Source organism: Hakea prostrata, chromosome 9, assembly GCF_041222555.1.
Source record: "Hakea prostrata isolate BN-2017 chromosome 9, UWA_Hpros_2, whole genome shotgun sequence".
Taxonomy (NCBI): Eukaryota; Viridiplantae; Streptophyta; class Magnoliopsida; order Proteales; family Proteaceae; genus Hakea; species Hakea prostrata.
Window position 1 is genome coordinate 56,162,837 of NC_142608.1, and position 16,833 is coordinate 56,179,669.

Sequence of the window (16,833 nt, forward strand, 5' to 3'; positions counted from 1 at the left end):
GAAGTTCTTTGTGTTTTCTTTAATTTTACTCCAAACTGTTAGTTATGAAAATATTTATTGCTGTATTTCATCCCATACCATTCAGTTCTCTTTATTCACTTGACGGATATTCTAACATTATACATAGCTGCAAGTCTTGATCATTCGATAAATTTTTTTACTAACTGCCTTGCTCTATATATCATCAAACATTTTCTTTCTATCTGTCATTGATAGGTACAATTACTGCTAGGGGTAACATTGAGAATCCAATTTGAAAACAAGTTTTTGTGGACTCCCCAATTTGGAAATGATGGTCAGTATGTCAATGCTAGAGTTTCAACTGTATTATTGGAAATGGGCTTCCATCAACTAAAACATGGTGCAACTAACATGATTTATTTTGGGGTTGCACGAACGGCATCACCATATAATAAATAGAACTAAAGAATAGCAAATATGGACGCTTTTGAAGAACCAAAGAATGACAAGGATATTCGGATACTCTTTACTGAGTTTTCTCCAACCATTTTCATGCATGGCTTTTCTGCTTCTTCACACCTAATTCTGTTATCAGCTATATGCATATCTTGGGCTTACAAGAGACGTGTGACGCCTTCCATCCAAAATTCGAAACCACTGTTGAGCAGTAAATTTTCATACTACTCATTAGCCCTTACATGTTGTATGGTTCTGTCTTTCTACAGTATTCTCTTATGCATGATCAACTATCTCTCTGGGTACAGACATGGTTGGTCTAATCTTAAATTTGTTACCCAAGTGGATTTTACATTTAGAACACTCACCTGGTTTATGATCTCTGCTTACTTGCACACCCAATTTTCCCATTCAAAAGAGCATAAGTTCCCTATTCTGTTAAGGGTTTGGTGTACATTCTACTTCCTAATGTCTTGTTCCTATCTTGTCATACATCTTCTAGTATATTGGAAACATTCATCCTTCTCGTTCTTACCATTGGTCTCTGATATTGTATCAATTACTGTTGGTTTGCTGTTCGGCTATGCTGGGTTATTTTGGAAGGGAACAGAAGATGAAGATTTCGACTTTCTAGAGCCCCTTTTGAAAATTAGTTCTGCTCAAAACAATGGACAAGGATCAAATATTGGAAGTCAACAAGGATCAAGTGTTGGTGGATTGAGTATAACTCCTTATGAAAATGCTAATCCTTTTGGTATTTTTACTTTCTCATGGATCGAACCTTTGCTTGCACTTGGGTATAGAAAAACACTGGACCTTGAAGATGTTCCTGAACTTCCCAACTGTCATAGTGCCAGTGAAGTCTTTTCTTGTTTTAGAAATAAACTTGAATCTAATAGCAATAGCAGTGGCAATGAAGATCAAGTAACTACACTCAAGTTGGTGAAGGCATTGATTCTCACAACTTCAAAAGAAATTCTATGGACAGCTCTACTGTCAACTGTGCGCACATTTGCTACTTATGTTGGACCATATCTTATAGGTGCCTTTGTTCAATATCTCAACAGTCCTCATGAAAAGAAAAACAAAGGCTATGTGCTAATTTTCACTTTCTTTATTTCAAAGCTCATAAAGTGCCTCTCTGAAAGACACTTGTTCTTTCTATTGCGAAATATGGGAATTAGAGTCCGTGCATCCTTGTTTTCAATAATATATAAGAAATGTCTCAAGCTGTCAACCCAGTCAAAACAGGGCCATACTAGTGGGAAGAATATTAATTTGATGAATGTTGATGTTGAAAGGATTGGTTTCTTTAGTTGGTACTTGCATAATTTATGGAGGGTGCCTCTTGAGATTATTTTAGCACTGTTGATCTTGTACAAAAGCCTTCAGCTTGCTTCAACTGTAGCTATTATTGCTATGATAGTTTTGATGTTATCAAATGTTCCATTGGAAAGACTACAAGAAAAATTTCAAAGGGAGCTGATGGATTATAAAGATCGAAGAATGAAAGTGACCTTTGAGGCTTTAAGAAATATAAGGGTTCTCAAGCTCCATGGTTGGAATGTGAAATTCTTGTCTAAGATAATTGATCTTAGGAACTTTGAAACCAGATGGTTGAGAAAACTACTTTATACACTGGCTACTAATTCGTTTGTCTACTCATCTGCTCCCATGTTCGTATCTATGGCTACTTTTGGGTTTTGTACACTAACTGGAATTCCGTTAGGCTCAGGGAATATTCTTTCTGCACTTGCAACATTTGAGATATTACAACTTCCCATCTATAATGTCCCAAATACAATCTCCATGGTAGTTCAAACTAAAGTTTCCCTTGATAGAATAGTCTCATACCTTTGTCTTGATGATCTCCACCAAGATATTGTACAAAATGTTTTAGGAGATGGTGATAAGGTTGCAGTTGAGATAATTGATGGGAATTTCTCTTGGGACCTTTACTCATCTAACCTCACATTAAGAGATCTTAATATCAGAGTTCATCATGGTATGAGAGTTGCTGTTTGTGGTTCTATTGGGTCAGGCAAATCAAGCTTACTTTCTTGCATATTAGGAGAAGTGCCAAAAGTATCTGGAATCATTATGTTGAGTGGGACCAAGGCTTATGTTGCACAATCACCTTGGATACAGAGTGGGAAGATAGTAGACAATATATTATTTGGTAAGGAGATGGATAAAGAAAAGTACAACACGATCATCCAAGCATGTTCACTAAACAAGGACCTAGAGTTATGTGCATTTGGAGACCAAACTATCATAGGGGAGAGGGGGATCATGCTTAGTGGTGGACAGAAACAAAGAATCCAAATTGCGCGTGCCTTATACTATGATGCCGATGTTTATTTGCTTGATGATCCTTTTAGTGCTGTGGATGTTCATACAGGAACTCATCTATTTAAGGTAATTTTTCCTTAACCTACACTTCTAGTTTATTTTTTTCTCACTTCATTGACTTCGATCTAAAAATATGGAAATCTTGGTGATTTGATAATAAAGCATCGAATGCACGTAGAGTAGTTTGTTTATTTATTTATCTATTATTATTATTTTATTTTGTGGTAATAGGCAATGTTATATACTGGGGATGAGAGTATTACATAATAGGCAGGGCACACCCTAAAGCCTTGGGGAATTCAAACTTTGATCTCCTACTTGGAGTTGTTGGCTTTTTACCAGCTGAGCCACCCCTCGGGGTTACACATAGAGTTTAGTGTTTTTTACTGTTATGATATTAATACAGTCATGAAGATTTGTTTTCAAGTACACAAATGTGAAAATTAATTTTATCTAACAGGAGTGCTTGCTGGGAATTTTGGGCTCAAAAACAGTAATTTATGTTACTCATCAAGTAGAGTTCTTGCCATCTGCTGATCTTATTTTGGTGAGACTGTGCTCTCTTTATTTCTATCTTCAAGTGTATCTTTTTCATTTCAGAGTAATTATTTAGATTCTCTTGTTTGCAGGTCATGAGAGATGGAATGATTGTCCAAGCAGGAAAATATGAAGAGCTACTTAGTTCAGGAACTGACTTTATGGAATTAGTGGGTGCACATAAGAAAGCTTTGATAGATCTTAGTTCCATTAAGTGTATGGCTGTTTTGGATAATCTAACTAATGCTGAAGAGGATGATATCACGTTATGCAATGAGAAGTCTAATCAAGATAATGAGAAAAAGAAATCCGAAAATGATAAAGCTAGAAAGGTGGTGGTTGGGTTAGAAGGGCAACTTATCCAAGAAGAAAACAGAGAAAAAGATAGAGTTAGCTTTTCAGTGTATTGGAAGTATATTACAATTGCATATAGAGGCGCATTTGTTCCATTGACTTTACTAGCACAAATTCTTGTTAGGCTTCTTCAAATACTTAGTAGTTATTGGATGGTATTGGCCACTCCCATGTCAATGAGTGCTAGACCTCATGATAAAGGATACACAGTCATATTTGTTTATATTGCCTTGATTCTTGGAAGTTCATTTTGTGCACTTATAAGGTCTATGCTTATCGTAATCGCTGGATATAAGACGGCCACTTTACTCTTTAAAAAGCTGCATTCATGCATTTTCCAAGCTCCCCTATCATTCTTTGATTCTACTCCAAGTGGAAGGATTCTTAATCGGGTTAGTAAGTATGTTTTATTTATTATTCATGTCCAAAAAGATTTTGTTGGATTACAATTGTGGAGTTTAATGATTTTCATATACAGGTATCCATAGATCAAAGTGCAGTTGATTCATCAATTCCACAACAAATTGAAGAACTTATAATCTCCATCATAGGATTCCTAGGAACAGCTGCAGTTATGTCACAACTTGCTTGGAAAATGTTACTTGTTTTCATTCCATTAACAGTGACATGCATCTGGTACCAGGTAAATTTTATATCAATTCAAATTCTCATGGTTGGAATTTCAAAAAAAGTTCGAAAATATTTTACTCATTGTTAATAAGCCACAACAAATGTTGGATCAAGTTATATTTAATCAAACATTTCTCCATGATTTTCTTCACAAAAAAAAGAAAGAATTGGTACTTGATTGATATACCTTTTTTGGTAGAAGGATTCATATACTCTTGAGTGTGAAAGTGGCATGGGTTTTAAAACATAGTCTTTCTGAAATATAAAAATATGCATGAAACTCTAATTTTCTCAATCACATATTTCTATTGGACCATGCATGGCTAGGAGAGAGAAAGAGCGAGAAAACGTTGAGGGGAGAGAGAGAGAGAGAGAGACACTGTTTTATGTGGATCGGTTGTACTGTGAAACTTATGTTCTCGGAGATAATTATTTTCTTCCTTAATTTAGTGGTTTTGATACATCTCATGTATATAAAACTAGAGTCCTTGTTCATCACATGAACTCTTGCACTCTAGTAGAGTTCTATTTACACAAGTATAGTTAGGTACTAGGGTTTCACATTGACTATGTTTCTTGTGTGTTCGAGATAATGTAAAACTCAGAAATCAAGATAATGTAGAACTCTGAAGTTGAGATAATGTACAACTTTGATGATCCATCTAGGCTTTGAGATGATATAGAATTTCGAGGATGCATTTGTGTTTGGGATAGGATAGACTTCTGAAGTTTATCATCAAAAGATAAGAGTGTGGCCAGGGTGGATATGTATCCAGGTGTATCGCCAAATTTACCCTTGACTAGGGCAACCCTAGGTTCGGCCAGGGTTGTAGGTGAAGTGCAATAAATATCCTTAACAACACCCCCCCCCCCAACAAACAAACAAAAAAAAAGAACTCAAAAAAACTCAAGGGTAGAGATGAGAACTTGAGGTTTGTCAGTGAAGTGTTGAACTGTTGATGTGAGAGAGGTGTCAAGAAAATATCAACAAGATGGTCCGTAGATAAATACTAAACTTGAAGATATCCCTTTGCAACTTTTCCCGATCAAGATGAAAATCAATCTCAACATGGTTCATGCATGCATGAAATAATAGATTAGGACCAACATTATCACACCAGAGAATTGGAACTTGAGGCAAATAAATATATAACTCCTTTAGTAGAGATTGAAGCTAGGTGAGTTAAGCTACTACATTTGTTAGAGCTCGATATTCAGAATCAACACTAGATCAAGCAACAATGGTCTTTTTTGGGAACTCCAACAAGTAAGATTACAACCCACAAATATAGCATATCCACCAGTAGATTTTAGATCGTTAAGGCAACCAGCCCAGTCAGCATCCCAGAAGGCCAATAGTTTTATTGGAGATTGATAGTAAATGAATATATTATGAGAAGAAGATCCTTTAAAATACCTTAAAATACGTCACTGTAGACCAATGACCGAGAAGGCATGAACTGACAGACTATACCACAAACTCAATATCTAGGCGTGTCATAGTAGGATATGAGCGAGCCCCAACAATGCTATGATGGAGTGTAGGATTAGTTGTTAATTCCCCTGTAAACTTACTCATTTTGTCAGTAGTGGATACGTGAATAGAAATAGGTTTACAGTCTAACATGTTTGCTTTTTTGAGTAAGTCCTAGAAGTATTGATGTTGAGAAAGATGAATGCCATCATGTAATCTGGAGACAGACATGCCAAGAAGATAATTGAGAGGGCCTAACTCCTTGAGAGCAAAAATAGTACCGAGCTTGCATAGAAATTTGGCCACTAGACTCCCCGTCAAAATGATATCATCAACATAAACTAGAATACACATAATGCCATAGATCATGAAAAAAATTATGATGTTTTAGTCATGGAGCCAATAAAACCAAACTCAAGGAGAAAAGAACTAAGTCTGTCAAACAAAGCAGGAGGAGACATCCTTAATGCTGCTTTGAAGGATACATCTCCTCATCATATGATCCTTCACATGAGGGCATCAGGGTGAAACTCAAGCATAGCATTATTATCCCTAGTGAATTGCAAAACCGGTAATAAATTCTTCTATATATTTTATAAATTCTTGCATATAGAGGGCAGATGAAGAATTGAGTTCAGATATATTGGAGAAGATTTCGTACTAATACAGATGTTACTTGTGTTATTAATAGCCAGTCCAACACCATTCCCAACTTGAGCACTACCTGATCCACTGTAGGGTTGAGTGATATGAAGATTTTCAAGAACATTGGCAATGTGGCGTGTGGCTTTAGAATCAGAGTACCAATTTTCATTTGGAGTAGTAGCACTAGAAATTTTAGAAATATTCATAGAAGGAGGTGTGCTTGGTGTACTTTTATATGCATAGTTGAAGCATTGATAATAGTCCTTGGCTTTATGTCCAGGGCAATCACAAATTTGACAGATATTCATGATCCATGTCTAACAACGAAGAGGGTGACTGAGATGACTGAGAAAGATGATTAAAAGAGAAACGTCCACAAAACAGTATGTCAATTGAGGGAAACAACCCCCCCCCCCCCCCCCAGAGCTGTATTGGAGGCCCAATTCCATATTGTTGAGTGCTGACTAGATTTGTCATGGGCTGAGATGTATCAACATTAGAGAGTTCATCCTTTTAACAAATTTGTTGAGTCAACAACATATCTCATAATGCACCGTAGGTGATGGGAGAATTTCTAATGGTAATGGCAGTCATAAATGGAGAGTATTTAGTTCCACAAACCATTGAGAACATGCAATCAGTTCTTCATCATTGATAAGCTTTCCCGTAACTGCAAGTTGGTACAAAATAGTCTTGATTTGAACAAGATAATCATGAATACTATTCTAACCTATTTTAACATTTTGAATCTGAAGAGGAAGTCACAAATATGAGCAGAGGAGGAAGCGGAATAGATACGCTTGAACATAGTCTGTTAGGAAAGCAACGAGCGATGAACAGATTTTGTTAGGAAAGCAATGAGGCAGCACACTAGTGGTTGATCTTGGTGATTCCTCTTGTGATATTCATGATTTGGCTTGAAAATTGCAGCATTGGTGTCACCAGAGATGGTAGCAAATGAGTGGGCAAAGAGAGGATTTGTCTGTAATGTCAAAAAGATCATTTGTCTTGAGAAGATGTACAATCTGAGATCTCCATGGTAGATAATTCCATTTAGTTAGCTTGATTGAGAGGAAGCCATTGAGGGAGGGAAATGATTGGGTGTGATCCTAAAGTTTTCATACCATGTTCGAAGCCAAGCATGGCTAGGAAAAAGAGAGAGAGAGCCATAAAATGTTGAGAGAGAGAGAGAGAGAGAGAATGCTTTACGTGGTTCGGTTGTACTATGCAACCTGTGGACATAGTTGTACTATGCAACCTATGTCCACGGAGTAATAACTTGCTTCTTTAATTTAGTGGTTCTAATACGCCTCATATATATAGACTAGAGTCCTTGTTCATCGATTCTTGCACTCTACTAGAGTTTTATATACACAAGCATAGCTAGGTACTAGGGTTTTACAGTGACTTTGTTTCTTGTGTGTTTGAGATAATGTAGAACTCTGAAGTGAACTCTGAAGTTGAGATAATGTAGAACTCTGATGATCCCATTGAGTTTGGATAATGTAGAATTCTGAGGATGCACTTGTGTTTGAGATAAGATAGACATTAGGAGTTTATCATCAGTTAAAGACAAGGGTTCGGCCAGGGTGGATATGCATCCAGGTGTCTTGCCAAAATTACCTTTGTCTAGAGGAACCCTAGGTTCAGCCAGGATTTTTTGTGAAGTGCCAAAAATATCCTTAATAGTTTTATGTAAATTAAAGTAGGTCTTTTCATTGAAGAGAAGGCCTAACAAACGTTTCATGTAAAAGTTAAAAATTAATGAAAGGTTTTCTGATCTTAGAGTCCACTTAACTAAGCCATGGTTTTATGAAACAATTAAAGAAACCCAAAATAGTAGTACGTGTTTAATTTTATCAACATACCTTTTTTTAATTGCATTTTTAATTTTACTTGATAGTAGTACGTGTTTGTTTAATTGTTTGATAATTAAAAAAAAAAAAAAAAGGTATGTTGGGCTTTTAATAATTAAAGATAATGTGGGTTTTAACTATGGTGTTTTAGTTTTTAATAATTATATTAATTGAGGGCAATTTAGTATTTTAACTGTTAGGGTGATTACGGTAATTTAATGTTTAAAATAAAAAATATTTTTAGTCAACGGTAGTTTGGAGTTTTAGAAAAATATTTAACGGTAAAAGTAAAATTTAACCGAGAAAATTAACAGAAGGGAGGTGTTTGATATATTACCAGGTAAGAGGGGATGTAAGTGATTTTATCCAACTAAGAGGGGGTGTAAGTGCTATTTGTCCAGCTAAGAGGGAAGGTAAATGATATTTATCTTTTTATTTTTAAATATTACAATGTAACAGAACTAATTCTTTGAATCACGAAGAAATACTAACTTAAGCATTATCTTAAAACAAAGTCATCGATCTATATTATTGCTAAGTTGTTTAATTAATTTTTAAAAGCGTTTTCAGCATATAAATAAATGTAATTGCAATTCAATAAAATTTAGTGAAGGAAAAGAGTTTAGTGATTTAGAAGAAAAAAACGGAACTGATAAAGTCAGATCTAATGATGTCCTTTCATCATATCCGTTAGTTAAACATGAGCTACTCAATTAAGTCATCTCTTATATACACAATCTGTTTCACCAAAAAAAAAAAAAAAAATTATATACACAATCTGTATTGATTCTCGATATTCATGCATCCATATTATGTTGCCTTTCTTTAGTGTTCTTTGTTCTTTTTTAATATCGTAAACTAATAATCTTTTTATCAACATTATTATGTAGCAATACTACATATCTGCAGCACGAGAACTCTCACGACTATTTGGAGTTTGTCAAGCTCCAATTATACAGCATTTTTCTGAATCAAGTTTAGGTTCCACCACAATTAGATGTTTTGATCAAAAAGAAAGGTTTATGGACGTAAACCACAAACTAGTGGATGGGTATGCTCGACCAAAGTTCTATTTCTCCGGTGCAATGGAATGGTTATGCTTTCGCATGGATATGTTGGCATCTATTACATATGCCTTTTCTTTGGTTTTCTTGATTTCAATACCAAAGGGAGAACTAAGTCCTGGTAAAGCATTGGACTTTATAAAACAATTGTCCAGGAAAGCAGTAGTAGATTGATCTCATGAAATAATGTTTTGAGTTCAATTATTTTTCTTTGTTGAAGGTGTTCTGGGGCTAGCAGTTATATATGGCCTTGGTTTTAGTTTGCATGGAGTAGTTTGGGATCTTAATCAACTTGAAACTAAAATCATATCTGTTGAGAGAATACTTCAGTACACCTGCATCCCTAGTGAACTTCTTATGATGGAAAAAGAAAACAAAATAGCTCGTGAGTGGCCATCACGAGGGGAAGTTGACATTGTTGACTTAGAGGTAGCCCTGCAATCTGCATTCTTCAAGTTTATATTCCTTACTTTCTAATTTTCTGGAATGTACACTTAGAAGCCTATTGTCACAAGGTAGTGCTTCTTTCTCTTACAGTGTTATACTACACTATGTACATGGTTAAATTTTAATGATGTGTGTAGGTCCGATATGCACCACAGCTTCCTCTTGTTTTGCGAGGTATTACGTGCACTTTCCAAGGAGGGACGAAGATTGGCATTGTCGGGCGAACGGGAAGTGGTAAATCAACTCTTGTACAAGCTCTCTTCCGTGTACTTGAGCCTACAGCTGGTCAGATTTTGATCGATGGTATCGATATCTCTAAGATTAACCTTCAGGACTTGCGGTCAAGATTGAGCATCATCCCACAAGACCCAACAATGTTTGAAGGGACTATAAGGAGCAATCTTGATCCACTTGAAGAGTATAGTGATGAAGAGATTTGGGAGGTTAGAATTTTATTTATTACTGAAGGTTTGCTAATGAAAATATAAATAACATACATGTCTTTTATTTACTGACGATTCATGCGCAACAGAAACGCATCATAATTCAGTCGTGATGAGATCATCCATATGAAACAACTCTTAGACGTTGTTCTCTATGACTCTTCTTATGTTCTTTCCATTTCGTATATTAATTCCTTTTCCTAAGGTGTTGAAGCTATTTAATTGAATGCATTAGATCATCAATCTATAGATATGTTTATTATATTTTTTACCTTTAACTTGGGAAGTGTACCATTTTCACTACCACTTTCTCCTTTTTTACTTTGGCACCTCTTGCTGAATTATAATCTTGAATACTCCAAAAAGGTGGCGAGTTGACATTAAGTTTTTGGTGTCTTAGGCTTTAGATAGAATCCAGCTTGGTGATGAAGTTAGAAAGAAGAAAGGAAAGCTTGATTCTGCAGGTTAGTATTTCTTCACATATTCTATGAAAGTTTTGTAACATCAATTGTTCGTATTCTATGATTCAGCTACCTTTTAGAGCATAATACAACATCTTATCCACCGGCATTCTTTCTGATAAAAAGTAGCAAGTCAAAAGATTAATGAAAATAAGATTGTGACTATCTAACAAGTCTTCGTATGGTGGTTGTTATAGTGACTGAGAATGGAGAGAATTGGAGTATGGGTCAAAGGCAACTAATTTGTTTAGGACGGGCACTACTCAAGAAGAGTAAATTATTAGTACTTGATGAAGCTACAGCATCTGTAGATACTACAACTGATTATCTAATTCAGCAAGTAATTAAGCAGTACTTCTCAAGATCTACGGTCATCTCAATTGCACATAGGATAACATCAATTCTTGATGTCAATATGGTCCTCCTTCTCGATAATGGTTAGTAGCTAATATCTGGTATACAATAATCAATTGAGTTTCATAAAGTTCAATAATGCACCTTTAGAATCTTTTTATTATTTTTCTGTTTAGGGTGTTCACTAATCAAGTTAACATGATTTCTTATCTTAAACAGGCACTATATTGGAATATGATTCCCCAGCCAAGTTGTTAGAGATTAAATCCTCATCATTTGCAAAGCTTGTGCAAGAGTATACTCAAAGATGTAGTTCCTAGTTTTTAAGTGAGCTTTATATGTCCAAATATAATCAGACTTAACTAAATTAAGGTGCATCATACCAACCTTTGTTGGGAAAACTAATACAAATAGATATTGAGGTTCTTCTAAATTTCTTCATGCTTATTCTTTTAAAAGAAAGATCAGTTTTATTTATTTTTTATTTTTTGGGGTAAGAAACTGAACTTCATTTATTCAAAAATGAAAACCTCTAGGTAGCTTATACATAAGGGAATCAAAGAGTAGGACTCAAGATAAAAAGGGGGGTGGGGAATGTTGATACACAAACTGATCCTGGGATAGTGCTGCAGACTTGGCAAGCTCGTCCGCCACGAAGTTAGCCTCTCTAGGAATATGTGAGAAAGTGCATTTGGTGAAAGATGCAGCTAATGTGAGTATGTCCTTGATTAAGTGGTTGGTTTTCCAGTTGGGGAGGGACAATGGATTGAGGATGGAGAGCACAAGCGCTTGGTTATCACTTTCCACATAGATGTGAGACAGATGAAAATCAAGTGCAAGAGCAAGGCCTCTTCTAATGGCAAGTGCTTCTGAAATAAGAGAGTCTTGACATCCCGTTCCTTAAGATCAGCTTTATTAAAACAGAAATAAAAAAATTACAACGAACAAAAAACACTCACCTGCAACACTAGTTGCACCCAATATACCCAAACCTCACCAGTCTCTTATTAGGTGAAAACACAGTCGAGAAAGTGTTCGCCACCTGAGGTCCCTCTTCAAGAAAACTGATCAAAATCCGACTCACATCCGAAAAAGGAAAAAGCAAAGCTGAAAGACTGCAACACTATATGACAAACTAGAAATACCATGCAAACTGAAATCCAGGATTGTGCATAGCATCCCCTACCAAACTCAACATGAATATGAGTCGCCACTCCAAGACTTTATCTGAGAGTTTCTCCATCACTGCTGACTTTGCCAAAAAAAAATCTGCTATCAGGTTAGTCTGGAGATAGCAGTGAGTTATCTTCCACTGTATCGCTTCCAAGTACACTTGCAAACCTTGCCACCGCTGCATTATTTGCCATGGAATTTTCCTCCAATACATCGCCTAGGCTATTGCAACCGAGTCCGTCTGGTGAAGAATATTGAGCAATCTAGCCAACAAGAGTCCACGAACAAAGGCTTCAAAATCAGCCTGTACACTAGATCTCACTCCCAAATAAGTACAAAAGTGATCAATGACTTCAGTGCAGAATTACTAATCGCCTCACCAGTCCTTACACGTCTAGGATTACCCAACAACAATATTGATTTCACACCAAAAGCGGCGGGGGGGGGGGGGGGGAGAGCAACCACTGAAACCCCAAGGGATCCCTTCGAACCTGCATCCTTATGCCAAGCCTTCGAGCTACAGCAAGCGCATGCAGCCCCAATGTTTCTCCAACATATAAGACCCTAACTGCGACTCAGACAAGATCTCATAACACCCAGGCAACCTCCTTCGCTGCTCCTCGTGTCTACTATGATTCCTCTCCATCCAAATAGAGTAAGGGATGAGAGCGAACCCCTTCAACCAAGGATTGCGAAGCATAACAGCATTAGCCTTCGCTGCCCACCACGTCCAAGCATCCTCTACTGATAGCAATGAACCCAAAACAGCCTACAAGCAGCGACCACAAACTAAAGACAAACGGACATGTCACAAAGAGGTGATCTAGATTTTCTTCCGCTACCCCACAAATCTCACAACGAGAAGCAAGATGCATCCCCCATTTTCTTACTGCTTCATCCACCGCCATCCTTTTTAGAAACAGCTTGTAACTGAAAACACTCTGTCTAGGCTGTAGGTGAACAACCAATACTGCTTTGAACCCCTCCACCTTCGTGCCTTTTTGTCCAGAAATTCCAAGCCGAACGGAGGGTAAATTTCCCATCTAACTCTAGCCCCCAATAACACCTGTTGTCAGTACTCACCAAAGGTAGTTCCACAGTACTTGCTTTTTCTAAGACTGGCTTCAAAGCTTCTGACCGAACAAGAGGAAACTCCCACTGTCCAAGATGAATATAATCAGCCACCCTCCGCAAACTCTCCACAAGTTTCTTCGTGGTTGTCTATATATCTTGGAAGATGTTTTAGTTGTTTAGTATCAATGACAGTTGTTCTAAATCTCTACTCTATGACACATTCAATATAACTGAAATTTGTGGACATGTATAGTCTAACTAAACTTGTTGATGACATTTCAAATTTTAGTAAATTTGGACATTGGCCAAGTGAAAAATCATCCGATATTCTTCTGAGAAAAATCTTTTCGAACCTGTTTGAACCAAAATCAGTATGGACAATCAAGCTTAATATGCTGCCTTTCAATACTCCAAAAGAGGTGATTTGGAGGTGCTATCTTGATGGTTGGTGCAAAGTTGGATATTGATGGTTCATCCTGTTATGTTTCTGATACACTTTATTAATTTGGTAATGAGGTAGTACAGATACTTTTATAAAGTGAAATACATTGTAGGTTACCTAAAGTACCCTTATGATAAGAAGGAAAGACTAAGAGTCCTTAACATGCCCCCTCAAGCGTATCGGATCCTCAACCGAAAGCTTGTCACGAAGGAGTAGAAAACGAGCTCGTGGAAGACTCTTAGTAAGAAGATCAGCTAGCTGATCGGTAGTAGATAAGTAACGCACAGTCAACTGATGAGAGGCAATAAGATCACGGACGAAATGAAAATCAATCTCCACATGTTTAGTACGAGCATGGAAGATTGGATTGGCTGTCATGTAAGTTGCACCTATATTGTCACACCAAATCTGTGGTGGTGAAGGTAGAAAAATATGCAACTCTCCAAGTAAAGAACAAAGCCAGATCAACTCAGTAGAAACTACAGCAATCGCTCTATATTCAGCTTCCGTAGAAGACCGAGAAACTGTACGTTGCTTCCGTGAACTCCATGAAACTAAGTGATTACCAAGAAAGATACAATAGCCGGTGGTGGAGCGCCTATCATCAGGACAACCCGCCCAGTCCGCATCAGAATAAGCACTGATAGTCATAGAAGATTTGCTAGAATAAGAAATCCCCATGGTAGAGGTGCCACAAAGATAACGCAAAATTCTTTTAACCGCACTCCAGTGAACATCAGTGGGTAAATGCATAAATTGTGCAACACGATTAACAGCAAATCCAATATCAGGGCGGGTATTAGAAAGATATTGTAAAGCACCAACAATCTTCCGATATTTTGTCCCATCAGAAAGAGGAGTTCCAAGCTCAAGAGATAAAGAAGTACCCGAAGCCTTTGGAGAAGAAACTGCCTTAGCCTCATTCATTTTTGTTTGAGATAACAAATCAGTGATATATTTGTGTTGAGTGAGAAACAATCCATCAGAAGTTCTCTTAGCTTCCATCCCAAGAAAATAATGCAAATTACCCAGTTTAATAGCAAATGCAGTCGATAATGCCTTCAAGAGGGAACTAATTGCTCCAAAATTGTTCCCAATAACAAGAATATCATCAACATATATAAGGAAGTATAGCATAATCAAGGATGAATGATACAAAAATAGTGAACTATCTGTTTTGGAACCAACAAATCCTTGAGATATCGAAAATGAAGAGAGCTTATGATACCAGGCGCGAGGAGCTTGTTTCAACCCATAGAGAGATTTTCGAAGATGACACACATGCGTAGGTTTGGATGGAACCATAAAACCAGAAGGTTGTTCCATATAAGCATCTTCAACCAAATCCCCATGAAGAAAAGCATTAGAGACATCCAACTGTCGAATAGGCCAATTATTGGCAAGAGCAATAGACAAGACAACTTTTATAGTGGTATGTTTAACCACCGGACTAAAGGTATCTCCAAAATCACAACCCGGACGTTGATGGAACCCTTTAGCGACAAGCCTTGCTTTGTAGTGCTCTATACTGCCATCAGGATTTCTTTTGACTCGAAATACCCATTTACATCCTATGATGTTATAATTGGGCTTGGAAGGAACAAGTACCCACGTTCCATTATAAAGCAAAGCATTAAATTCTTCATTCATCGCTTTTCGCCAATGAGGGAAAATAACCGCCTTTGAATAACAAGTAGGAACAGACTCATCTTCAACAGAGGCACGAAGATTCATTTTGACTATGGGTTTCAATAAACCAGATTTTGATCGAGTAATCATTTCATGATGTTAAGAGAGATCAGATGTAGCATCCATGTGTATACATGAAGAATTCTGATTAGGTGGATTTCCATCAACATGAACCGGTGCAGCAATACCAAATTGCTGAGATGAAGTAGAAATTTTATTTAGCTGGGTTCGAATGGGCTGAGGAGAAACTTCAGCTATATTCATTTCAGAATTGAACTGATGTGACCCATCTAAAGTGGATAAGTTTGAGGGTAACTCAGAAGTTAAATGATCAGGCCCATTTAACTCTTGTGATCCATTTAATGGCTGAGGACTTGTGTGAGTTGTGGAGTGTCCAAGCCGAGCATCAGAACCCATGGGCCTACCAATAATATTTGGCCCATTTAGCAGGGGTGAGGGGATTTCATTAATATCTGGAGAAGTACAAATTACAGTAGAAGCATTTGAAATAGCTTGTGGAACAGACAGTGATGGAAACATATCAAACCACTGAGAAGTATCAAGTGTGCTAGTGACACCGTCTTTATAAGGAAACACTACTTCATTGAACCTAACATATCTGGAAACAAAAGTTTTCCCTGAAGTACTGTCATAGCAAGCATAGCCCTTATACCCATCAAGATATCCAAGGAAAACACAAGATCAAGACCTCTTGTCAAGCTTAGTGGCTGAATATGGCCTAAGCCAAGGAAAACACTGACAACCAAAAATCCGTAAATTCTTATAATCTGGTTGTTCACAAAAGAGTGCCTCAAGAGGTGACCGAGACTGCAAGATTGAAAGTGGAATTCTATTAAGCAAATAAACCGAAGTACGTACGGCAGCAGACCAAAACTTGGATGGCATTCCAGCTTGAAAAAGCAAAGCCAAACCCGACTCCAATATATGGCGATGTTTTCTTTCTGCAATTCCATTCTGTGACGGGGTATACGGACATGAAACATGATGAGAGACACCATGCATACTAAGAAACTTAAACAAAGACTTATACTCAGAACCTCCATCAGTTTGTAAAGTACACAGAGAAGTAGAAAAATGATTTTCAACTAACTTCTTAAATCGAACAAACACAGATTGAAGATCAGACTTATGCTTCATCACATATAGCCATGTGTATTTAGTATGTTGGTCAACAAAAACAACATAATATCAAAATCCATCAAATGAAAGCACAGGAGCAGGTCCCCAAATATCTGAATGTACAATGTCAAGAGGACCACAGCTGAGAGTTGTAGAAGAGTGAAGAGGCATTCTGTGACTGTGAGAACACTGGCAAGCTTCACACATAGGTAATGAAGACATTTTTAAACCCAACTGATGAAGAACTAATCGTGTTCTTTGAGGAGTTGGGTGACCAAGAC

At 37.0% G+C, this 16,833-nt stretch overlaps 1 protein-coding gene across 1 annotated transcript; it reads left to right on the forward strand.

Annotated features, from left to right (window-relative positions):
* The first annotated feature begins 307 nt into the window (after window positions 1–307).
* Window positions 308–11,354, forward strand: LOC149005638 (ABC transporter C family member 3-like). The gene is made up of 10 exons (XM_089168716.1): window positions 308–2,835; window positions 3,230–3,316; window positions 3,399–4,052; window positions 4,139–4,303; window positions 9,156–9,450; window positions 9,550–9,758; window positions 9,914–10,219; window positions 10,620–10,683; window positions 10,878–11,117; window positions 11,254–11,354. The coding sequence occupies exons 1-10, from the start codon at window positions 439–441 to the stop codon at window positions 11,352–11,354; spliced, it is 4,518 nt and encodes a 1,505-aa protein (XP_089024842.1). The 5' UTR covers window positions 308–438.
* The last annotated feature ends 5,479 nt before the right edge of the window (window positions 11,355–16,833 follow it).

Excerpts from the sequence above, each read along its gene's own strand:
- LOC149005638 (XM_089168716.1), top strand. The coding sequence starts at position 439 with ATGGACGCTTTTGAAGAACCAAAGAATGACAAGGATATTCGGATACTC. Across the intron at positions 2,836-3,229 it reads CAGGAACTCATCTATTTAAG|GAGTGCTTGCTGGGAATTTT; the intron begins GTAATTTTTCCT and ends TTTATCTAACAG. Across the intron at positions 4,304-9,155 it reads TGACATGCATCTGGTACCAG|CAATACTACATATCTGCAGC; the intron begins GTAAATTTTATA and ends ATTATTATGTAG.